This window comes from Natator depressus, chromosome 2 (genome assembly GCF_965152275.1).
Source record: "Natator depressus isolate rNatDep1 chromosome 2, rNatDep2.hap1, whole genome shotgun sequence".
Classification (NCBI taxonomy): Eukaryota; Metazoa; Chordata; order Testudines; family Cheloniidae; genus Natator; species Natator depressus.
Window position 1 is genome coordinate 153,204,431 of NC_134235.1, and position 24,852 is coordinate 153,229,282.

Below are 24,852 nucleotides of genomic sequence, written 5' to 3' on the forward strand. Positions count from 1 at the left end.
TGCGGCACCTCTTGGGAGGTTGTTGCTCTGTGTGGGTTTGCAGAGAGCGTTTGAAGAGGCACTGAAGGGTTTTGCTGGAGAAAGTTTACTGGCACCGAAGACAGCCAAGACTCTCTGCGGGACTGGAACTCTGCCCAGTATTCCGGAACGGTGAGTCTAGATGCAGGGCTTGGTCCCCGCAGGTCCTTGTGTTGGATGTTACCTTGTTCTACCTCTCCCCCTATCTTCTACCCCTCTTGTTTTTCCCCATTTATGACTCTGCAAATCTATATTTTCCTTCGCTATATTTGTTGTACTATTCAGGGGTGTGTGTGTATATATACTCCGGAGGCTTAGGAACAGGTGCTGCTGGGACGAAAAGGAGTTTCTTGGGAAGGAACCGCCCGCAGAGCAGTCTCCATCTTGGCAACAAGGGCACTATAGTTACAACCAATTAAAATCTCTCTTGTGTAAACAGCATCTAGAATGCTCTGTTAAAAATTGTGTTTCTGCCTTTTGCTTAGATTGCTCGGAAGGATGTAAGCAGTGTTGGATGCACCTGCTAATTGTGCCGAATATTTTTTAAATGAGGACTGACTAACGTGATGTCTTGATCACTATTTTGCTTCAAAATTTGAAAAATTTGAAAATTCTAGCCTATATGTTCCACAAATTGACCAAAAATATGGGTTCTGATCCTACTTGCATTGAAGTCAATGGCATACCTGCCAATACTTGAAAATAAACAAGATTGTAAGGAACATAAAACTAGAGGGTCATACACTCAGCTACTGATGAAGGCTGAGCACTGTGTATTATCCAACTTAAGTACATATGGCTTTTCAGTTTTAAGGACCAGCTGAGAAGGTATTTGAGGGGGCAGAAATCTTTGCTTGGCTGGCCTCAGAAACTGACAGTGTAGCTGTGGCAGGTGAGGCTGGAACTGTTGTGACAGTGAAATCAGATAAGGAGAGGAAAACTCCAAGCAGACTTGGACGGGAGTAAAAATGACTTGTGAAGGCGAGGTGAAAAATGTCCTGACAGAAAATTATGCACTCCTTGTTGCTTCTGTAGGCTGAACTTATTCCATACACTGGGGCTCCTTGCATCCATCCGTTCCACCCCCCCCACCCCCCACCCCAAAAAAACCAAACAAACCTCCCTCTGTGCAGCAACCTCCCCATCCTCCTCTGTTTCAGGGACTCCCTGCAACCCCTGCCATGTGCCAGGGGCTCTGTGTGTCCAGTACGCCACCTGCCCCCCTCATTTCCCCCTTCCCACTATTCTCCTCCCTGCCACATACAAGGGGTTCTGTGTCACCCCATGTCCCCCGCCCCCCATACTATTGTCCCCCATTCATCCCTATTTTCCTTCATACCAGGGCTACCTATTTGTCCCCTGCCCCATGCCAGGAGCTGGGCCACTCTTCCCCCCACAGCCTGCTCCCTCCCCCCCCCCACTGCTTTTTTTAACTCCTTTTTCTGAGAGAGAAATGTTTCATGGTGTCAGCATGTTAAACTATTGGAAGGCTGGGCAGATATTATGCTGGAAGGTGTTAATGGCTGCCATCAACCATTTCTTTGATCTGTAGAGAATTACTGAGATGGCTGAAACTGCTGGCTCTGCGGGTGTGTTCACATTGCAATTGAAAACCTGTGGCTGGCCCCTTTCAGCTGCCTTGGGCTTGTGGGGCTTTGTCGAAGGGGCTGTTTAATTGCGGTGTAGACATTCGAGCTTGGGCAGGAGTCTGGGCTCTAAAGACCCGGGGATGTGTGTGTGGGGGGGGTCTGTCTACACAAGCCCCGTGAGCCCCAGTCAGCTGGCATCACAGGGGTCTGCTTGCAGTGTAGACATAACCTATGCGTGTCCTCCCCCCTCATTTCCTACCTTTTTGGTTTTTCTGATTTTCACTGAAATTGAGTTCAGCTCACTGATGCCTAGGATATTCCCTAGCATTTTGGAATTGATCTCCGGCAGTGTTCAAAAGTTGTCATGCTACGGACCGAGAAATACCACCAAGTTGCCACTCAGCCAACTAAACAAATATGCATATGTTTTTATTGATCTGCATAAAGACTGTTCCCATTTATCCTATTTAGTAGGCAGGGAAATGGGGAAGAGCGGCCAATCAGATGGGATTTCCCCATAGACTCGTGTTTTTCCTCTCCATAAACTCATAGTAGGGTCTGAAAACTCAGAGGGTTGGTATCTATGCCTGGCAATTTTATCTTCAGTGGAAGTAAGAGAAGGCCTATGATCTGAGGCTTACAGTTGTTTGGGAGGCATACACTGTTGACTGGAGGTGAAGTTGATAGTAGGAACCTATTGCCCCCCAAATTAGAAAAATAATTACCACCCTGGGATATAATGCTTGAAGGAATTGTTGCAATCTGAGATGAAGTTTTCCAACCTGTAGGGAAATAGATTTTCTTATAAATGTAATCTTTTCACTGTGGGCTCAACTCTTCCTGTCCCACTCTACAGGCATGGAAGGCTGTAAATACAGCAGAATTGCCATAGTTCTCTCCTTTGGGTAGGAAGCAGGCTATGTAGAGGCCAGTCAAGGAAGCTGCATCTTTGGTGTCCCATGGAGCAGTGGTTCCACATGTGTCATTGAAATTTAGGGTTTGGAGTAAGCAGGGGGTGGATAAGCTCATGGCAATTCCTTTGCAAGGGAAAATGTAGCTGGTAAAACTGCTGATTCTTTTTCTCCCAACCTCAGTGGAGAGTCCAACCAGGATTTGTCCCTGTGTGCCTGTCTTTAAAAATGTCTTCTGTTCCTGTAAATAGTGTGGACTGAAAACTTTACTTATTTAGTTCACAAGACTTTTGACCTTGTCGCAGCCAGCTGGTGAATAGTTTTAAAGAAAAAAAAAATTACTGATCAGCGAGGAGAGTAATAATTCAAAACTGTTTTAAGATACACAGCTCTCTCTCTCAGCTTAGCTGGATTGTGTCTAAGAAATTGAGGCTGTAAATAATTATACACTGCATAGTTAGTAGAATAGATTGGCTGGATTGCTCTAACCCTTTGACTCCTCTATCCTAGAATGTACACTTCAGTTGATACAAAAGCTAGTGTCTCTCCATAGTTAATGTTGAAGCAAGGCTTCCATTATAAACCTGTAGTGACACCCATTTGAAAGCAAGCTACTTGAAATCTTAGGTGTGGTCCGGTGCCAGGCCAGAATATTTCTGGAAAGCTGGAGACAAACTGGACAAGGCATTTGGGAAAGGAAATAGGGAGGTTCGAAAATGTAGGCAATCTCACTTTAGAGAGTTTTCTAATGCTGTGTTGTAATGTCGTAACTCAGAAATGGTTTGGTGTAGATATCTTACATTTGAGTTAATAGGCTGCCCTTGGTGAGGAATGATACCTTTGTCTAGTTCTGTGTGGGGTGGGAGAAAGAACAATACTTACACTAGAAACATCAATGTTCCGAACGCTTCATGCTGGCTCGTGCCTCTTTTACACAAAATATACTGACTTGCTCTGCTGCTTCCTAAGCAATTTCAGGGCCTTGGTGCAGCAGGTCACAAGGGGCTGGGCTGGACACAGTCTGCAGTAACTGCTTTAAAACATGCAAGACCCACAGATGTTTCTGTAGGGTTTATAAACTACTGAAATTATAAACCCCACAGGACATTTAAAGCCATTGAAACCCACAGGTCTTCCATATTTGAGGGTTGGTAAATAGAAAAGACAATCTCTGCTTTCATTTAAAACATCCCAGGGCTCTAGCCATAAGTGTACAGCCCTCTTTCTAGCAAAATAAACAGATGTAAATCATTGTAAAATGATCACTAGGGCTGAAAGTTTCAGTGTCCTAAAGATCACAGGGTATTTGTGCATCTTCTAAGGCTACCCAGCACTGGCAGTTGGGATGCATGGACATGTTAGCTGTAGGTTCCTGCATTTTTGGGAGGATTCCAGATCATTATGCAGCTTCCATTGATGGTATTTGGACAACTATGCTCTGGGCTGGTTGCCTGCAGCTGAGTTGGCACCTCTGCAGTGACTAAACTGGGCAATCTGTGACCACAAGGAAAGGCAGTTCAGTAACATGGGAGGGAACGTGATCTAGTGGACTAGGCATGGAACTGTAAATAAAGGACTTCCACATTATAATCCTAGTTCAAACCTGAATCTTTCTGTGGCCTTGGTCAAATCATTTAACTTTTCCAGCTTACTTTTTCCATCTCTATAATGGGCAATAATGTTTACCTACCTCAAACTGGAAGGGGGAACAACAGTTTGTAGTTTGTGAGAATGAAATAGTATTTATAAAGCACAGTATATGTACGATTCACTGGGCTGCGCACACAATCCTCCAGTTCTTTGGGCCAAAGGCATCCTGGAACCCCAGTTCATTTGAACAGTTATTTTACAAAGCTTTTTTAAGATGTTGGCAGCTGTGCAAAGGCTTCAGCACAGAGATGGGATCCAGCAATGGGAGGCTTAAAGGAGCAGAGACCTAAATGCACATAATGTTTTTATGAACATGAGTCTGTTACATTTGTGGTGCATCCCAAAAACTAACCTTGTTTCCTCTCCTCCCTGTCCTCTCCCCCGCACCAGCACCCCAAGCCAGCTCCAGGCACCAGCGTTCCAAGCAGGTACTTGGGGCGGCAGTGTTTCCGTGGCGGTGGCAATTCGGCGGCAGCCCCTCAGTGGTGCTGGCCAGGGCGGCAGTTTGGCGGCGGCAGCTTCTCTGTTCCGCCGGCCGCAGTGACAAATTGACGGCAGCTTCTCCCCTTTGCCGTCCGTGGCAGCAGTTTTTTTTTTTTTCAGTGCTTGGGGCGGCAAAAACTGTAGAGCCGGCCCTGCGCGCCCCCCCCCCCCCCAAAAAAAAACCCCAAACAAACCCAAGAAGGGACAAAAATATCCTAAGGCCATCTTTGTTGTATAGTAGTGTGAGCATGGTGGACTGATGTTTGGGTGGGGTGGGGGAAAGAGAGTGGTGGCAAAACATTGGTTCTCAGGCCTGCTAAAAAGTGCTCAGGCTGGCTCTGTGGAGTTTATAAGTTTTAGATGACTCTCTCTCTCCAACAGTTCAGTAGGCTTTTTGGGTGGTGTTGAGGGAAGAAAAGCAAAATTACAGTTGTTTGGGTAACCTTAATTGTATATTTTCATATTTTGTATGTGTGTATTTAATTCAACCTTTATTTAGAATATCTTGACTTTTTAATGTTCAGGTTTTTAAGTATACAGTGCTCTCAAGTTCTTCTTCCCTTAAAATTGCACAGAAGCTGGTGTTTTTGTTTTCCTTTTCTGCTGCTTAGAATGTAAAGGAGAATCAAAATCCTTTTTAGTTAATCCTAAATCTGAGGTGGGCAAACTACGGTGGCCCGCGGGACCGTCCTGCCCAGCCCCTGAGCTCCCGGATGGGGAGGCTACCCCCGGCCCCTTCCCTGCAGACTCAGCACTCTGTGTCGCTGGCACTCTGGCCCACCGCTCCTGCCAGGCAGGGCGGTGGTGTGGCTGTGAGCGCCTGCTGCTCTGAGCAGCGTGGTAAGGGGGCGGGGAGGGGTTGGATAAGGGGCAGGGGATCCCGGGGGGCAGTCAGCGAGCAGGGTGCAGTTGGATGGGGTGGAGGTTCAGGGGTAGTGGTCAGGGGACGGGGAGCAGGGGGTTGGATAGGGGGTGGGGGCATGGATAGGGGTTGGGGCAGTCAGGGGACAAGGAGCAGGGGGGGTTGGATATGGGGTGGGGTCCCGGGGGCAGTCAGTGGGCGGGGGTATGGATAGGGGTCGGGGCAGTCAGGAGCAGGGGGGTGGTTTGATAAGTGTGGGAGCAGGGGGGCCTGTTAGGAGGTAGTTGGATGGGGCGGAGGTTCTTGGGGGGGCAGTTAGGGGATGGGGAACAGGGGGGTTGGATAGGGGGTGGGGTCCTGGGGGGCAGTCAGGGGGCGGGGGTGTGGATAGCGGTCGGGGCAGTCAGGGGGGGTTGGATAGGGGGTGGGGTCCCGGGGGGGCAGTTAGGGGCAGGGGTCCCGGGAGGGGGTGGTCAGGGGACAAGGGATGGATGGGTTGGAGGTTCTGAGGGGGGCAATCAGGTGGTGGGAAGTGGGAGGGGACAGATAGGGGGTGGGGTCCAGGCTGTTTAGGGAGGCACAGCCTTCCCTACCCGGCCCTCCATAAAGTTTCACAACCCCGTTGTGGCCCTCGGGCCAAAAAGTTTGCCCACCCCGTCCTAAATTCATAACCATGCTTGACTTTTTAAAAATATACAACTGGTCCATATTCACTTTGGAATATAAATCTCCTTCCCATGATTGTGCTGGGTTACATAGTTTTTGATAAGTTAAAATGAAATTCTGTTTTTGATTAATGGGAAATAATGTAAAATTAATGGAGTTAGTTTCTTAGCTTTCATGTTTTGCTATTCTGTGCCTGATTAAGTCTCTTAATTTTTGTTTTTAAGGGGTTTGTGAACATTTGTCCTTGAAAGCTTACTGAAGTATTTTATTTGTATTGCCTGGAAGGATGTAGCTTCAGTTGATGATGAATCACTGTTTTTCCTAAACAAGATACAAGGTATCCTTTTTTGCTAAGCTTCCTAGTGTAACCAAGGATTTGTACAGATAAATTATAGATAGGGCTATCAAGCGATTTAAAAAAATTAATTGCGATTACTCTCACTGTTAAACAATAATAGAACACCATTTATTTAAATATTTTTGGATGTTTCCCACTTTTTCAAATATATGATTTCAATATATTTTTGATTACAAATATTTGCTCTGTAAAAAAGAAACACAAGCAGTATTTCAATTAACCTCCTACAAGTACTGTAGTGTAATCTCTTTATAATGAAAGTTGAACTTACAAATGTAGAATTAAGTACAAAAAATAACTGCACTCAAAAACAAAACAATGTAAAACTTCAGAGCCTAGAAAGTCCACTCAGTCCTATTTCTTGTTCAGCTAATTGCTAAGACAGACAAGTTTGTTTACATTTACGAGAGATAATGACACTCATTTAAAAATATGCGCTAATTTGTGACTGAACTCGTTGGGGGAGAATTGTATGTCCCTGTTCTGTTTTTTAGCCGCAGTCTGCCGTATATTTGATGACCCAGCACATGTTGTTCGTTTTTAGAATACTTTCACTGCAGGTTTGACAATACACAAAGAAGGAACCAATGTGAGATTTCTAAAGATAGCTATAGCACTTGATCCAAGGTTTAAGAATCTGAAGTGCTTTCCAAAATCTGACAGGGACGAGGTGTGGCACATGCTTTCAGAAGTCTTAAAAGAGTAACACTCTGATGCAGAAACTGCAGATCCCAAACTACCAAAAAAGAAAATCAACCTTCTGCTGGTGACATCTGACTCAGATGATGATAATGAACATGCATTGGACTGCACTGCTTTGGATTGTTATTGAGCAGAATGCGTCGTCATCAGTATGGACACATGTCCTCTGGAATGGTGGTTGAAGCATGAGGGACATATGAACGTTTAGCGTATCTGACGTAAATACCTTGCAACGCCGGCTACAGAAGTGCCATGCGAACGCCTATTCTCATTTTCAGGTGACATTCTAAATAAAAAGCAGACAGCATTATTTCCTGTAAATGTAAACAAACATGTTTGTCCTAGCAATTGGCTAAACATGAATTATGACTGCGTGGACTTGTAGGCTCTAAAGTTTTACATTGTTTTGTTTTTGGGTGCAGTTATGTAACAAAAAATCACCTTTTTTTAAGTTGTACTTTCATGATAAAGAGAGTGCACTACAGTACTTGTATGAGGTGAATTGAAAAAAACTATTATTTTTACAGTGCAAATATTTATAAAAAAAAAATATAAAGTGAGCACTGTGCACTTTGTATTCTGTGTTGTAATTGAAATCAATATATTTGAAAATGTAGAAAAAATACCAAAAAATGTAAGAAAAACTAAAAGATAGAAAACAAAGGGTAGGAATAAATGGTCAGTTTTCAGAATGGAGAGAGCTTACAAGAAGTGGAAGATTGGACAAATGACCAGGGAAGAGTATAAAAATGTTGCTCGGGCGTGTAGGAATGAAATCAGGAGGGCCAAATCGCACCTGGAGCTGCAGCTAGCGAGAGATGTCAAGAGTAACAAGAAGGGTTTCTTCAGGTATGTTGGCAACAAGAAGAAAGCCAAGGAAAGTGTGGGCCCTTTACTGAATGAGGGAGGCAACCTAGTGACAGAGGATGTGGAAAAAGCTAATGTACTCAATGCTTTTTTTGCTTCTGTCTTCACGAACAAGGTCAGCTCCCAGACTGCTGCGCTGGGCAACACAGCATGGGGAGTAGGTGGCCAGCCCTCTGTGGAGAAAGAAGTGGTTAGGGACTATTTAGAAAAGCTGGACGTGCACAAGTCCATGGGGCCGGATGCGTTGCATCCGAGAGTGCTAAAGGAATTGGTGGCTGTGATTGCAGAGCCATTGGCCATTATCTTTGAAAACTCATGGCGATCGGGGGAAGTCCCGGACGACTGGAAAAAGGCTAATGTAGTGCCCATCTTTAAAAAAGGGAAGAAGGAGGATCCTGGGAACTACAGGCCAGTCAGCCTCACCTCAGTCCCCAGAAAAATCATGGAGCAGGTCCTCAAGAAATCAATCCTGAAGCACTTACACGAGAGGGAAGTGATCAGGAACAGGCAGCATGGATTCACCAAGGGAAGGTCATGCCTGACTAGTCTAATCGCCTTCTATGATGAGATTACTGGTTCTGTGGATGAAGGGAAAGCAGTGGATGTATTGTTTCTTGACTTTAGCAAAGCTTTTGACACGGTCTCCCACAGTATTCTTGTCAGCAAGTTAAAGTATGGGCTGGATGAATGCACTATAAGGTGGGTGGAAAGTGGGCTAGATTGTCGGGCTCAACGGGTAGTGATCAATGGCTCCATGTCTAGAGGTACCCAAGGGTCGGTCCTGGGGCCGGTTTTGTTCAATATCTTCATAAATGATCTGGAGGATGGTGTGGATTGCACTCTCAGCAAATTTGCGGATGATACTAAACTAGGAGGAGTGGTAGGTAGGGATAGGATACAGAGGGACCTAGACAAATTGGAGGATTGGGCCAAAAGAAATCTGATGAGGTTCAACAAGGATAAGTGCAGGGTCCTGCACTTAAGACTGAAGAATCCAATGCACCGCTACAGACTAGGGACCGAATGGCTAGGCAGCAGTTGTGCGGAAAAGGACCTAGGGGTGACAGTGGACGAGAAGCTGGATATGAGTCAGCAGTGTGCCCTTGTTGCCAAGAAGGCCAATGGCATTTTGGGCTGTATAAGTAGGGGCATAGCCAGCAGATCGAGGGATGTGATCGTTCCCCTCTATTTGACATTGGTGAGGCCTCATCTGGAGTACTGTGTCCAGTTTTGGGCCCCACACTACAAGAAGGATGTGGAGAAATTGGAGAGAGTCCAGCGAAGGGCAACAAAAATGATTAGGGGTCTGGAACACATGACTTATGAGGAGAGGCTGAGGGAACTGGGATTGTTTAGTCTGCAGAAGAGAAGAATGAGGGGGGATTTGATAGCTGCTTTCAACTACCTGAGAGGTGGTTCCAAAGAGGATGGTTCTAGACTATTCTCAGTGGTAGAAGATGACAGGACAAGGAGTAATGGTCTCAAGTTGCAGTGGGGGAGATTTAGGTTGGATATTAGGAAAAACTTTTTCACTAGGAGGGTGGTGAAACACTGGAATGCGTTACCTAGGGAGGTGGTAGAATCTCCTTCCTTAGAAGTTTTTAAGGTCAGGCTTGACAAAGCCCTGGCTGGGATGATTTAATTGGGGATTGGTCCTGCTTTGAGCAGGGGGTTGGACTAGATGACCTCCCGAGGTCCCTTCCAACCCTGATATTCTGTGATTCTGTGAAATAGTGGTGTCCCCAAGGGGTCTGTACTGGGCCCAGACCTATTCAACATATTCATAAATGATCTGGAAAAAGGGGTAAACAGTGAGGTGGCAAAATTTGCAAATGATACAAAACTACTCAGGATAGTGAAGTCCCAGGTTGACTGCAAAGAGCTACTAAAGGATCTCTCAAAACTGGATGACTGAGGAACAAAATGACAGGTGGAAATTCAATGTTGATAAATGCAAAGTAATGCACATTGGAAAACATAATTCCAACTATACATATAAAATGATGGGGTCTAAATTAGCTGTTACCACTCAAGAAAGAGATCTTGGAGTCATTGTGGATAGTTCTCTGAAAACATCCACTCAGTGTGCAGCGACAGTCAAAAAAGCGAACAGAATGTTTGGAATCATTAAGAAAGGGATAGATAAGATGGAAAATATCATATTACCTCTATATAAATCGATGGTACGCCCTCATCTTGAATACCGCATGCAGATGTGGTCACCCCATCTCAAAAAAGATATATTGGAATTGGAAAAGGTTCAGAAAAGGACAACAAAAATGATTAGGGGTATGGAACAGCTGCCATATGAGGAGAGATTAATAAGACTGGGACTTTTCAGCTTGGAAAAGAGATGACTACTGGGGGATATGATAGAGGTCTATAAAATCATGACTGGTGTGAGAAAGTAAATAGTGTTGTTTACTCCTTCTCATAACACAAGAACTAGGGGTCACCAAATGAAATTAATAGGCAGCAGATTTAAAACAAACAAAAGGAAGTATTTTTTTACCACACAACACCCACTCAACCTGTGGAACTCTTTGCCAGATGACGTTGTGAAGGCCAAGACTGTAACAGGTTTCAAAAAATAACCAGATAAATTCATGGAGGATAGGTCCATCAATAGCTATTAGCCAGGATGGACACGGATGGTGTCCCTAGCCTTTGTTTGCCAGAAGCTGGGAATGGACAACGGGATGGATCACCTGATGATTACCTATTCTGTTCATTCCCTCTAGGGCACCTGGCATTGGCCATTGTCAGAAGACAGGATACTGGGCTAGATGGACCTTTGGTCTGACTCATTGTGGCCGTTCTTATGTTCTTATTAGTATGAAGACCTCTCCTTTTTTAATGTAATTTATTTGGCTCTCTGAGTCTTTATTTAAACCTTTAAAAAATATACAATGCCGCTTCACAGTCTGAGCAATATCCCTTATGGACGCATTACGTGGTGCAAATTTATTATGTCATGGCAATACAAAGCTCCCTTTGTTGTAGTAGTCTTTGTTACAAGATTGCCTATAGTGTCGGGCTACAAAATTCTAGCTTCAACAAGTTCATTATAACCTCCTACTTCACAATAGATTGCTCTCTCAGCTCTCAATAAGACTCCTACAGAGAGGATGCACTCTGTTGAAAATAGGTAAAGATATATGCAATAGTTGTATATGATTTTTTTAAGAGAGCCAATGTGATGTCTGGAAAAACCTGTGATGGTCTTGAGAGTTGTGTAGAACTAACCTAGGTGCTTTATGAAGAGTATAAATTCTGAAAATGTATTGTCCTGCTGGTAAATGTGAAATAATGTAGTGATTTCTTAAAGATTTTTGTCTGGGAAATAAATTTAAGGATGAGTTAAGGTAGAAAATTCAAATGACAATTACGTTATTATAGTTTACACAACAAATCTCAAATACTAGAAAAAAGGAAATTTACTGTTCCAGTACTAAACTTTGTCCTTCTGTTTTCTCCCCTCTTCTGCCTAAGAGTGGGAGATGCTAATCATTGGCCACATGAAATTTATGTGCCTTATTGAGAGTGTGAATTCCAGTGGTACAGTCTTTAGTTGCATGTTGTTACAACCTGTACCCACACTACAAGATTGAATACAGCCTGGTTTCTGCTGTGTATCTGGTGGGTATTTGGGCAGGTTAAGGGTATGTCCTTGGGACCCAGGCTCTATCCTGGAAAATGCCCCAAATAGATCAGCAGGTGTTGCACAACAAATAGCTGATGGTCAGCTGCTGTTGCAGAGTGCAGGACCCAGGCTGAGTAGGAAAAGGAGAAATATGGGTATGTCTGAGTCCTCTGAGGTTACATCAGATAATTTGGTGACTGGCCTGAGGGGAGGCAGAAACTGAGCCAAAATCTAATCTAGGCATGATATCATATTCATTGCTGTCACATGTGAGCACTGGGAATCAAACAAAAAGGATTTTGCACGTAATTCAGAAGTAAAACCCGCACTTGGGCACATGTGGTATTCTCTACACAAACTAACTAAACTGTGTTAAAAGGATGTGGTCTCTTACCCATTTCAGAAGCAAACACACAGTTAGTACAGAGTTTTCCAGCCCATATCCAGAGAGGGTTGGACTGGATTGGAGTTGTGTATTTCCCCCTTACCCCTGATGAGTGCTCTGGATAAATCAATGTTGGAGGATTCTAATTGTAAGAAATTGTACTGCTTTTTTGTATTGTTGCTTCTTCTTGATGCTGCCTGCAAACAGCTGTTACGCTAACTAGCAGCGTGCTAAAATTTCTCCAGAAAGGCATATCAGACATAGGTGCTGGAAGTAGGGGTACTGTGGGTGCTGTCTCACCACCTGGCTTGAAATAGTAATAACAACCCAGATATATGGTTTCCACCTTCGGCACCCCCACTATAAAAATTGTTTTAGCACCCCTGATATCAGACTGTGAGTGAAAGAAAGTAAAACAGATGGACCAGATAAAATCAAATCTGAATGGCGTCACCTGGAATAGGAACATGCTTTTCTAGTGCTACTTTCTGCAGGTGTTGAATCCAACATACTGTAGCAGGTCAGTTCTCAGATTTTTTTTACCTCGTAGTAGTTTTGCTAAGAGAAGGGTACTGTCCAAGAATTTAAACAAGAGTCCCTGGCCATGTGGACCTTGCTTCCAGGCACTAAAAGTTCCATAGTGTGTTTTGATGTACTGCTGTTTCAAATATTTAGTGTGCAGTAGCAGGGTCCATGCTGCCATTTAATGTTCAGCTAGCGTGCTGTAGATTTGCACCCTGGATTGTCCCGCACTAGGTCTCCATGTACATAAACCCTACTAGAAAGTGCCAAGTTACTACTAACTGTGTAGCATAAGCTCCCTTCACAGATTGTAACATGGACTGTAGCATATGGAAAGTCTAGTTCTCAAGGGACAGCCTAACAAAGAGGGTAAACTATGCAAATTAAACTGCAGGAAATGCAATGATCTTTTTTCCCCTCCTCTTTGCAGCACGATGGCTGACAATAAAACAAAGTCCACTAAACCTGCAAACAAGACCCCTCCAAAGTCTCCTGCAGATCCAGCAAAAGAGAGAGCAGCCAAAAGGCTATCTTATGAGTCCAACAGTTCCCACGAAGGGGCTATGGCAGCAGAGCTTAGTGCTCTAGAAGAGGCTTTTAGAAAATTTGCCATCCACGGAGATACCAGAGCCACAGGAAAAGAAATGCATGGAAAAAACTGGTCAAAATTATGTAAGGACTGTCATGTGATAGATGGGAAGAATGTGACAATCACAGATGTTGACATTGTCTTCAGTAAAATCAAGTAAGTTACTTCCCTTTTCTCGCTCCCTTGTCTTGTTATACCTTGCAGCCACCCCCAGGTTTATATTTATATTCCCCTCACGCCAAAAGCTGGTGTGACTCGTAGAATTAACATTTTATTGAGCAATAGCAGGTACAGCACACAACATGTACCTCTGCCACAATTACACCCTGGCTCTGGCTCAAGCCAGGCTATAGTCAGTGGTAAGTGAGGGGTTAACCCATGCATAATTCTACAGGTTTTAAACACACTTATAAGCCAGAGGGCAGATTCACCAGCTGGGGCAGTCCGAAGAGCTGCCACAGACCCTCACTAGTTTTTGTTTTTTTTTCCCCCCTTGGAGGCTAAGAATCCAGTTTGACTGAGGTAATAAATAAGATTTTCTTGGTGGTCCCAAACTTGTGTGGCATGGGCACGCATCTACATCGCAAATACGCCATGCATTTTTTTGTGGCTGAAGCCTTCTACTTAGCCACCAAAACTTGGATGGTGTACTGGTAATGAAGGTGCATGTGCATGCTGCCCATAGATTGGCACTGCTAAGCAAATTTTATTTATTACCTTTTACCAATTACCACCAAATTGGAATCCTAACCTCCAAGGGGAAAAACTAGTCAAGGCCTGATCCAAAACCCAGTGAAGTCAATGGAAAGACAGTTAGTTCAGTGGACTTTGCATCAAGCCCTAAAATTGCTATCTTACTTGCCTCCCTCCTCCAAACTGCTTACGTTTGATCAGATGTGGAGACACAAATGTATTGGCTAATTAGGCCCTCTCCTCCATTACCTTAGAAGTTGTTTAAGTTGCACAACGCTTAGTTTTATTTAAGGACAAATTTTCAGCAAGGTTCCTTAATTGTGCTAATAGTTTTCAGGAGTATATGTTTGCACATGCCCTTACCCACAGTTTCATGTGTAAATGCTGGTTTGAGGCCATGCAAACTGAGGCAGCTGCAGGTTCAATTAGGGAGACTTGCTGAAAATTTGACCCTTAGAGCCCACCAAAGATAAGAAATACGGAGAAGAAAGGGCCCTTTACCCTTCACGGGTTGTCCAATGTGATGTACACGAGTCATAGGACATCATGTCATTAATTCTTGAATGAATCCATTGTTTATGCTTGAACAACCTCATCCACTGGCTTTTTCCTAACATTTGTCATTTTCCAAGAGGGGAAAAAATGCTGTTTGTGGTGAGTGTGTTTCCTCTCACGGCTGTTTTGCTTCTTGCTCTGTCTTCAGCTGACAAGCCAGCATAGGCACTCCAACCCTTTTGTTCTTGGGTTATCCTCTCGCCATCTCTGCTCCCGTGACAGTATTTTTCTGGAGATTCTGTTGCTATAACCAAGCTCTGTATTTCAAGTGGAATCTTATCAGGGAACTAGCCCACTGTAGTAGATGGCTAAGCTTGGAGGTGTTTGGGCTTTCAGTTTTGTGTTTTAATGAATTTTGATGGATGATGTCAATGTTCTATTTTCAAGTATTCTTTGGTTTTGATAAACTTAAATATTTATTTGTTGCTAGCCTAACAGGAAATGACAAAGGACTACTTTCTCAGGCCAGTTTCCATGCAGTAAATGATGTGATAGGCCCTTAGTATTGCAGAAACTGGCTGTGCACTGGATTGATGGATCCCGAGGACTCAGAACTGATGCCTCCTGGGGTGGAGTGGATTCACTTATGCTCTGTGGGAGTGAGGCGTGGATCCAGTGGTGCAAGTAGGGCGATATGGTACGCCATACCACTAAGCTATTTATAGCCGATACGGGGTACCGGAAAGACACAGGAGGAGCAGAAAGTGGGGCCACCGGGTGGCCCCGGGCCGGCAGCTCCTCTGGTGTGGCTGTACCGCCACCATCTGTTCCACCCAGCTGCATGCATACATCTCCTGTCCGGGGTCTATACAGCAGCCCCATTGGAGGACAGGACTGGGGGTGGTACAGCTGTGCTGGAAGAGTGCTGACATGGGGCCTCTCGGTGGCCCCAAGTTCTACTCCTTTCACCGCTGCAGTTCCCGGGAGAGCTCTGAACCTCAGGGCTCTCCCGGGAACCACAGCAGCGAAAGGAGCACGACATGTAGCTCCTCCAGCGCGGCTGTCGTGCCCCCAGCCCTTCCACGCAGCTGCGTGCCTGCGTCTCTGGTCTGGGGTCTGTACAGCAGCCCCGCTGGGGGCGGGGCTGCCATGCCGGAGGAGCTGCCAATGTAGGGCTGCCCAGTGGTCCCATCGTCTGCTCCTTTCACCGCCGCAGTTTCCAGGAGAGCCATGTGGTTCAGGGCTCTCCTGGGAACCACGGCGTGAAAGGAGCAGAACCCCATGCCATCAGCGCCTTCAGCACGGCTGTACTGCCCCCCACCTTGTCCCCCCAGCCTTGTCCTCCAGCAGGGCTGCTGTACGGACCCCGGACAGGACTCAGGAAATGCAGCTGTGTGGAGGGGCTGGGGGCAGTACAGCCGTGCCAGAGGAACTGCTGGCATGGGGCTCAGTTGCCAGTGTGTCTGAAAAAAATATTCTCTGCTGTCAGAGGGAGCTGGTTTGAAGCTCTTCTGCTGGCAATTCCCAAAGCAGGTGTGACTGTGAAGTGGCTGTTGTTCCAGGAGCAAGCCCCCTCTTCTCTTAGCAGCCCACACAGCAGCTGTGGCCTGTCCACCCACTGGGAGTGCTCCCCGCCCAGGTAACGTGGGATGGATCATGAGGAGGGGGAGAGTGCATGGCCCCAGGTTGAGGGCGGAGTGGGGTCACGTGGGGAGGTAATGCACCCTCTCCCTCTTTAGCCAGTGCTGCGTACCGGTAAGACATGAATTCTACTTGCACCACTGTGTGGAGCGTTAGGGACATGGGGCAAGAGCAGGGGTCTCAAACGCAAATGACCACGAGGGCCACATGAGGACTTGTACGTTGGCCCGAGGGCTGCACCACTGACCACCCCCACCCCCCCGCTGCGCTGCCCTGGCCCCTGCCCTGCCTCTTCCCACCCCTTCCCTGAAATCCCCATCCCAACTCTGCCCCCTCCCTGCCCCCAGGGGGGGCAGGGTGCGGCAGGGGGCTTAGGGCAGGGGGTTGGGGTGCAGGAGGGGTGTGTGCTGCTTCAGGGGGTCGGGGTGCAAGGTGGGGCAGGGGGTCAGGGTGCGGCAGGCAGCTCATGGCAGGGGGTTGGGGTGCAGGAGGTGTGCGGGGTGTGGCAGGAGGCTTAGGGCAGGGGGTCGGGGTGCAGGAGGGGTGTGGGGTGCAGCAGGGGGCTCAGGACGGGGGTTCGGCTGCAGGAGGGGTTCGGGGGGCGGGTTTGACCCAGCACACACCGGAGGCAGGGCAGGCTCCCTGCCTGCCTACACTGCCCCTGTGCTGCTCCGGGAAGCGGCTGGGACCTGGCGGGGGGGGGGGGTCGGGGCACAGGGGTCTCTGTGGTGCCCTGGCCACTCCTCCAGGTACCTCCCCCCGAAGCAGCCAGGAGGTACCTGGAGAAGCAGCCAAGGCAACACACAGACCCCGGTCCGTCCCCCCCACCTCAGGTCCCGGCTGCTTCCCGGAGTGGCGCAGGAGCAGGGCAGGCAGGCAGGGAGCCTGCCTTGCCCCTGGTGCATGCCAGGCCGGAGCCGCTCTAAGGGAATGCTGGGGGCAGGGTAGGGGGGCTGCGGGGAGCTGGCAGGCCACAGAAAATAACCCGTGGCCCGCGGGCCGCGTGTTTGAGACCCCTGGGCTAAAGGGAGAATGCACTGATATAAACACAGGCCACTTCCACTCCCCTGTGTTCCCTATTGTCAAGGAGGTAACCTAATACATTTTTTTTGTTGTATAAAAATAGCCCAGGAATTCCTGATTTCTCAACCTTTGCTGGAATGACAGAGCTGCAGTAACTCCCATGCAGCTATTACAGGGTTAATTGCTTCCCCCTTTAGGAATGGGGATCACTGGGTTCTTCCTCTCATGACTGCCCTGGGGTGCTGGCTCTTCTGGTTGAGAGGGCCCTGTCTTCCGTCTTTTCTCCTGGCTGGCTGCTTCTTTATGGAGCTATGCAGTGTAGTTGTAGCCGTGCCAGTCCCAGATCTATTCAGTGTGGGTGAAACCAAACAATCACTATGCTCTCGAATGAACTGACACAGAAAACTGATAAAAGACAAAACCACCCTCCCACCTGTGGGTGAACACATTTCAGCAATCACTTCATATATGACCTCTCAGTTCTCATCCACAACATGTTCCAAAGACAAGCCTGGGAGCTTAAACTCCTAACTCCTAAGGAGAGTGGTCAGTTTGGATGAGCTATTACCAGCAGGAGAGTGAGTTTGTGTGTGTGTGGGGAAGGGGGGGGTGAGAAAACCTGGATTTGTGCTGGAAATGGCCCACCTTGATTTTCATACACATTGTAAGGAGAGTGATCACTTTAGATAAGCTATTACCAGCAGGAGAGTGGGGTGGGAGGAGGTATTGTTTCATGGTCTCTGTGTATATGATGTCTTCTGCAGTTTCCACAGTATGCATCCGATGAAGTGAGCTGTAGCTCACAAAAGCTTATGCTCAAATAAATTGGTTAGTCTCTAAGGTACCACAAGTACTCCTTTTCTTTTTGCAAATACAGACTAACACGGCTGTTACTCTGAAACCTAACTCTGCTAGACACTAAAAATCATGGACTGAACAGATGCTGGATTTTATGGTTTATTACAACAACCTATAATCTACTAATTGCCTCCTTTTGTCCTATGACTGCAGAGGTGTCAACGAGCCACTTTACCTTGAATGGTCCCTTAGCATATTTGCTAACTGCTTATGCTAAACAATCTGTTCCACCTTGCATTTAGCTGTCACACTCTTGAGTGCCTTTCCCAGCCCTGAAGGAGAGCTCTGTGTGGTTCGAAAGCTTGTCTCTCTCACCAACAGAATCTGGTTCAATAGAAGATATTACCTCACCCACCTTGTGTCCTTTTGGAGCTGTCAGCCAAGGACAGTGCTGAAACAAGGGAACTTAACCTATTACCCCCCTGTCAATCAACTGGAGAAACCAGTCTTCCATTATCTTGGGAAACCGTGTGCATACTCATTGCCTCTTTAATGTCATTCCTCAGTGCCCAGGTGGGGTGGAGTCACGAGTAGGGTGTAAGTATTGAGCAGCGACTGCTGGTTGGGTGGCTTTCAGAGGCTCCTATGCAAAGGTGCCAGGACCCAGGATTAGCCTTCAGGTACTGTTTTCTGTTGATACCTGAAGTCACTGCCTTTTTAATAGTTGGAAGATAAAATAATTTATTTTAGAATATTAATTCCTTATTAACAAATTGCCCACCCATTGTCGGCAAGTGCAGCATAAGTTTTGAAAGTTCCCTCTGTGTAAATTAGTATTTTTAGCTATGACATTTCTTTGTATTTTATTGGTGGAGAGAGAAATAAGCAAAAACTGACATTTAACTGTGAAAATTTCAATATTTCAAACCTTCCTTAAAAGATTCTACCACATCATTTTTGTATACCCTTTTCAATAGTTATTTTTCCAACTTGTTTTTGTGTTTTGTATTTTTTTTGTTTTGAGGAGTTGGTTCATTGTGATGGAAGCTTTTATTTTCACTAGAGATCACATACATATTTCATGTAGCATTTTAATTATGACGGGTGTGTTAACAGGATCAGTGAAAACATCAGAAATGCTGAACAGTGCACACATTTAAAAAGTGAAATAAAAACTCGAATGAAATCTTATGTGTAGAAGGCTAACAGGCTCAACTGCTAGAACGCTGGCAGTGTATTCACTTTGTGGACACCTGGGAGACATGTGCGAGCTTGGTGTATACTGAATGTACTGGTTGTGCTCAAACAACTGCAATGTCTCCTTTCCTTCTCTTCCCCTCCATACCCAACCAAAAAATCAATGGGCAGATTCTGTGACCCTTACTCATAGGTTGAGTAGAACCGTAGTTTGTTGTGAATAGTCCTATTTTCCCCCAGTGGGATTATTTCTACAGAAAGGTAATAATAATTAGTGTAAGGTACGTGGGTTCTAGGCAGAGTTGGTTGAAATTTTTTAATCTAAACTGTTTTTCAACAGAAAATTTTCAACATCAAACACCTGAAAATGGAAAAATTTTGATAGGAGGAATACCACTGTGGTGCCTCCTGGGAGTTGTAGTTTAGGTGCCTAAAGATCCCATTCTCCTCTATGGGTTGGGTTCCCCAGATGGACTACATCTTCCATGATGCATCATGGCCAAGGACTCCCAGGGTGCATTATGATGGCTCAGCAAAAGGGGAAGCCGTGATGCACCATGGGAGATGTAATCTAGTCAGAGACCTAGGCCCATAAAGAACAATGGGGCACTATGGAGGCATTTCCAAACTGGATTTTCAGCTGAAATTTTAGGAGGGACAATTTTCTGATTAGCCATACTCTTAGGGTATAACTGGAAAACTTTGTGGAATCTGGAGACAATTTAAGCTTAGTGAAATCAGTCTTCAGTCAGAATCACTATATCCTACATATGTATGGCTGTAGTCTGGGATGAGGGATAGCTTCTGAAAATAAGGAGTAGGTGGTCACTGCTGACTCCTTTGCTCAAAGTCATCTGAGTGATGGAGTTGGTTCCGTTGTTCAGAGATACTTTTTTTTTGTTACAGTAAAGCATTTTCCCTCCTGCAGAGTGCTGGTACTGATAGAACACATTGGAACTTTCCCTGGGAGGTGCTGAACACCTTGTAGGATTAGTAATCTTTTCTCAACGTGAACAGCATTTATTGGACTAAGCAAACTTATTCTATGCAAGTTATAGTGAACCTACACAGTTTGAAAGGCTGGAAATGTCTGTCTTCCTTTCCTTCTAGCTTTTAAAGGAAGCTCGGCTAAGGTTCATTATATTACTCAGCATTGGTGATGAAGCCATGTGGTAGCTTAGTTACACTATTTGAATTAAAATGAAAAATTCGGAGTCACTGTCAGTCTCTAGATGGGGACATAAATTCAGACTGGATTGTAGCTATGCTGGTGGCCTCTTGTGGGAGGATTATATACAGGGTAGAAGAGAAATTCAACGGATCTGGGAGTGTATGGCTTCTGAATGTACATTAAGGGAAGAGGAAGAGGAAGCATAGGTATGAAGAACACACAAGTTGAGATGATTGGAAAAATAAAAAAAGTGTGTGTTACAAGAAGACGTGAGTTGAGTTAATTGTTATTTATGGGAATGTATTTTTTGTTTGTTAATCATCCAGATATTTGAAGACACTTAAGAAAACAACATAAATCCCAGATGTTTGATGGATTTTAGCACAAATTACTATCATCTAAAATTTCATTCCAGAAATGCATTATTTGTAAGGCCCTACTTAATTTGAGATAGTGCAGAAATTGCAGATTCCTCAATATTAGGTTTCCACCACACTTTTGATTTTTATTAGCTTACTATGCAGTCCACAATTTTGCATACATTTTCAGGTTTGCAACACACTTTTTTCCCCATTGGTGCAATAGAACCCCATTTATCCAAATTGATAGCCCTGTTGCTGGCGGTGGCACTGCCTTCTGAGCTGGGTGGCCAGAGAGCAGCGGCTGCTGGCTGGGAGCCCAGCTCTGAAGGCAGAGCTGCACCAGCAGCAGGGCAGAAGTAAGGATGGCATGGTTTGGTATTGCCACCCTTACTTTGGTACTGCTGCTGTCGGGGTGTTGCCTTCAGAGCTGGGTGCCTGGCAGAGAGCGGTGGCTGTTGGCCGGCCGCCCAGCTTTGAAGGCAGCACACAAGTGAGGGTGGCAATACTGTGACCCCTCCCCACACACCTAAGATAATCTTCAACCCTCCTGCAAATCCCTTTTGGGTCAGGACCCCCAAATTGAGAAGCACTGGTTGCCCCTGTGAAATCTGTATAGTATAAGGTAAAAGCACACAAAAGACCAGGGGGAGACCAGATTTCACGATCCATAATGTATTTTTTCATGGCCATGAATTTGGTAGGGCCCTACTGATAAGATCTCTTCAAGGTCATTGAATCATGACCATGTGAAAGTGCCTGAGCCTCCTGGGTCAAGTGGTGTCATGCACACATGTAGTGCAACACGTGAGACTGAGACTCAGACCTCTACAAGCCTGGCTAGCCACTGTCTGCTACCCTTCTTGCCATCACCGGGACTCAGTGATCATGGGTCTGGTACAGGTCCTCAACTCACTGACATGGCGGCTGGACAGCCAGATAGTCTGTGTGGGGATACCCTTCTCAAATCCCCAGTCATCCTTATCTCTGATATGCAATGTGTCGGCCCTCGGCTGGGGAGCCCACGTGGGGTCCCTCAGAACTCAAGGTCTTTGGACCCAAGAAGAGCTGTCCCTGCACATCAGTGTCAGGGAACTCAGGGCAATACGTCTAGCCTGCCAGGCATTTCTGCCCCACCTGGTGAGAAAATGAATTTTGGTCCTCACAAACAATATGAGTGCTATGTTCTACATGAACAGGAAGGGCGAGGCACGTTCTTCCCCCAATGCCAGGAAGCAATCTGCCTGTAGGAGCTCTGTATCAATTACTCCATCAGCCTAGAGGTATCTTACCTTCCTGGGACTCGGAACCAGCTGGCAGATCCCCTCAGCTGTGGCATTCTCCTCTCACCACAGGTGGTCTCTCCATCCAGACATCGTGACGGTCATCTTCCAGTGGTGGGGGATTCCCTTTATAGATCAGTTCGCCACCTGAACCAACAGGAAATGCTACTAGTTCTGCTCTCTGAGAGGTCACAGCCCGGGGTCTCTTGCAGATGCATTCCAGCGATCGTGGACAAGGCACCTATACTCTGCATTTTCTCTTATCCCGCAGATTCACAAGGTTTTGATGAAGATCAAGCAGGACTGAGCACAGGTCATCCTCATAGCCCCGGAATGCCCCAGGCAACACTGGTTCCCATCCTCCTAGGCATGTCCGTTGAGACACCACTGCAGCTTCTGCTGCACCCAAACTGGATATCCAGGAATTGTGGCTGGCTGTGGCATCCGAACCCCACATCCCTTCATCTGACGGCTTGGAAACTCCAGGGCTGAATGTGGAGGAACTAGTTTGCTCAGAGCAAGGCCGTGAGGGCCTAATGAGCAGTAGAAAGCCATCCACCAGAGCCACCTACCCGGCAAAATGAAAGCAATTCTCCATTTGGTGTTCCCAACGTCAAGTCCTGCCCTTGCAGTCATCTCTGCAACTTGTTCTAGATTACCACCTCCTGCTCAGACAACAAGGTCTAGCCTTTTCTTCAACTGCTAAATGGACCTTGACTATGTCAGCCTTCCATCTCAAGATTGACAGCTGTTTGGTCTTTTCACATAACATGGTCATCCAGTTTCTCAAGGGTCTGGAGAGGGTATACCCACAGGTTAGGGATCCCACCCCTACTTTCTCTCCGGGAAGGTAGCTTTCCTGGTGGCCATAACTTCAGCCAGGCAGGTTTCGAAGATCTGAGCCCTCACCTTGGAGCCCCCATATATGGTCTTTTTCAAAGACAAGATCCAGTTGAGACCACACCCATCATTACTTCCAAAAGTGGCCTTACAGTTCCATTGCAATCAAGCAATTTTTCTGCCAGTGTTCTACCCTAAGCCACATGCACATAGAGAGAAACAGTGTCTCCATTTGTTGGACGTTCAGCGTGCCCTGTCTTTTTAGATACAGACTGTTCCGTGGATCCACTCACCTGTTCATAGCGATAGCAGAAAGTATGGAAGGTCTCCCGATTTCTGCACAGAGAATCTCATTGTGAATTACTTTGTGTATCAGAGCATGTTAGGAGCTCACGGATATTCTGCCCCCCCGGCTAACCTAACAGCACATTCTACAAGGTCTCAAGCCTCCTCCATCGCCTTTTTGGCATAAGTTCCAATTCAGGACATCTGCAGGGTGGCAACTTGGTCGTCTGTTCACATGTTCATGACTTGCTATCCCATTACACAACTGGCCAGAGACCATGCTGACTTCAGCAAGGCCGTGTTACGGTCGGCCTGTCCTTAATCTTGGAACCCACCTCCAGTACTGCTGCTCGTGTGTCACTTACACTGGAATGGACACGTGCAAGCACGCAAAGAAGAAAAATGGTTACTAATCTTTCTGTAACTGTTAGTCTTCAAGATGTGTTGCACATGTCCATTCCAAAACCCACCCTCTGTCCCCTCTCTCAGAGGTGGTCGGCAAGAAGAAACTGAAGGGGAGCAGGGTTGGTAGGGCCCTTTATATAAATGGTATGAGTGTGCGACACCAGGGGGCACTAGAGCTGACCCAACAGATACCAGTAAGGGGGAAAAAAAATTGGCATCTGTGCTCGGAGTGTGCGCACACCTACACTGGAATGGACACGCGCAACACATCTCAAAGAGCAACATTGCAGAAAGGTTACTAACCATTTTTTTCATTGATTTTTTTTTTTTCTAGTCTTATGTCACGTCCTCAATGCTGACAGTTGATTTGTAAAATCTGTTCATCTGCATTTCTTGTAATGGCTAAACCATGTACCTGCAGGGAAAGTGTGATGAGTTTGGTGAGTTTTGTGGCCCTAGAGAAAGCTGGCCAATTGATGACTGACTAGAAGTGGAAAAATACAAAATGTGTCTGGATTTCATGTTGATCCACCAAAACATTGAGGCTGTGACAGAGCAGGTCTGGGAGTGTTGTTTTTTCATGCCTTGGAAAGCAAAATATCTAAGAAGAATAGATGTGATTTACCCTCTGACCAGCATTCCGACGTGTTGCTTTGGGAACATAAATTTCTTTGTTTATTGGGATCAGCAACTGCTCAGGGGAATTTGATACAGTAGATATGCCATACACATGCTCCACTTGTTGGATGCAGCTAATGTGGTGTTGGTAATAATAGCCCTGATATAAATATCTTTGCCCTTATTTTAGAAGTGCAAGCACTAAACACTGTAAGAAAATGGTGTATGCACTGCCATAAAATTGCTAATTCTATGACATTACTTTATAGAAAAATCAAAATATTTCTGTTTATACTGGCATGTTACTATGGATGCAGGCAGGCCTGGGTGACGTCATGCCTTGGCTCTCTTGTGAGCATTTATTTAGGTAGTTGTCTCCATGGAAATATTTGTTTGTTTTGATGTTACTATGTGTTAAATTTTTTTAAAAAATTTGTGTGTGGTTCTATACCAGTTTGTTACTGAAGACTCCTTTTAAACTAGATAAATCCTGTAAATATACTTTACCTCTCCTACCCTCCAAAAATATTGTGCTGGAAAATATCAATCAAAAGCATAATTGTACTCTTAATTCCAGTAATAGCTTCTGACATTGCTTTGACATGTTTCATTGTTGCTGAGGAAGCCATCTATTCTAAAGACCAGAAAATTCTCCTCCATGTTTTTAAGAAAGGAATTTTTTTGTTCCCATGGAGAACCCTCACAATATACTGTGCTATGTCCTGACCTGAACAGATCCCACCCATGTTCTAACATACTTGCAAGTCAGCTGTTTAGCCTAGTTCCCACAGTCTGGGTC

At 45.8% G+C, this 24,852-nt stretch overlaps 1 protein-coding gene across 2 annotated transcripts in view; it reads left to right on the forward strand.

Moving 5' to 3' along the window:
• TPPP (tubulin polymerization promoting protein) overlaps positions 1-24,852 on the forward strand; it is a 108,651-nt gene that overhangs the window by 15,597 nt on the left and 68,202 nt on the right. The window contains exons 1-2 of one of the 2 annotated variants that reach the window (XM_074945156.1): positions 6,404-6,516; positions 13,087-13,401. In XM_074945156.1, the coding sequence (XP_074801257.1) occupies positions 13,091-13,401 (311 nt within the window). In that variant the 5' untranslated portion in view covers positions 6,404-6,516; positions 13,087-13,090. Of the gene's footprint in view, positions 1-6,403; positions 6,517-13,086; positions 13,402-24,852 lie in introns of those variants that run through there. The other variant, XM_074945155.1, reaches the window with a different exon arrangement.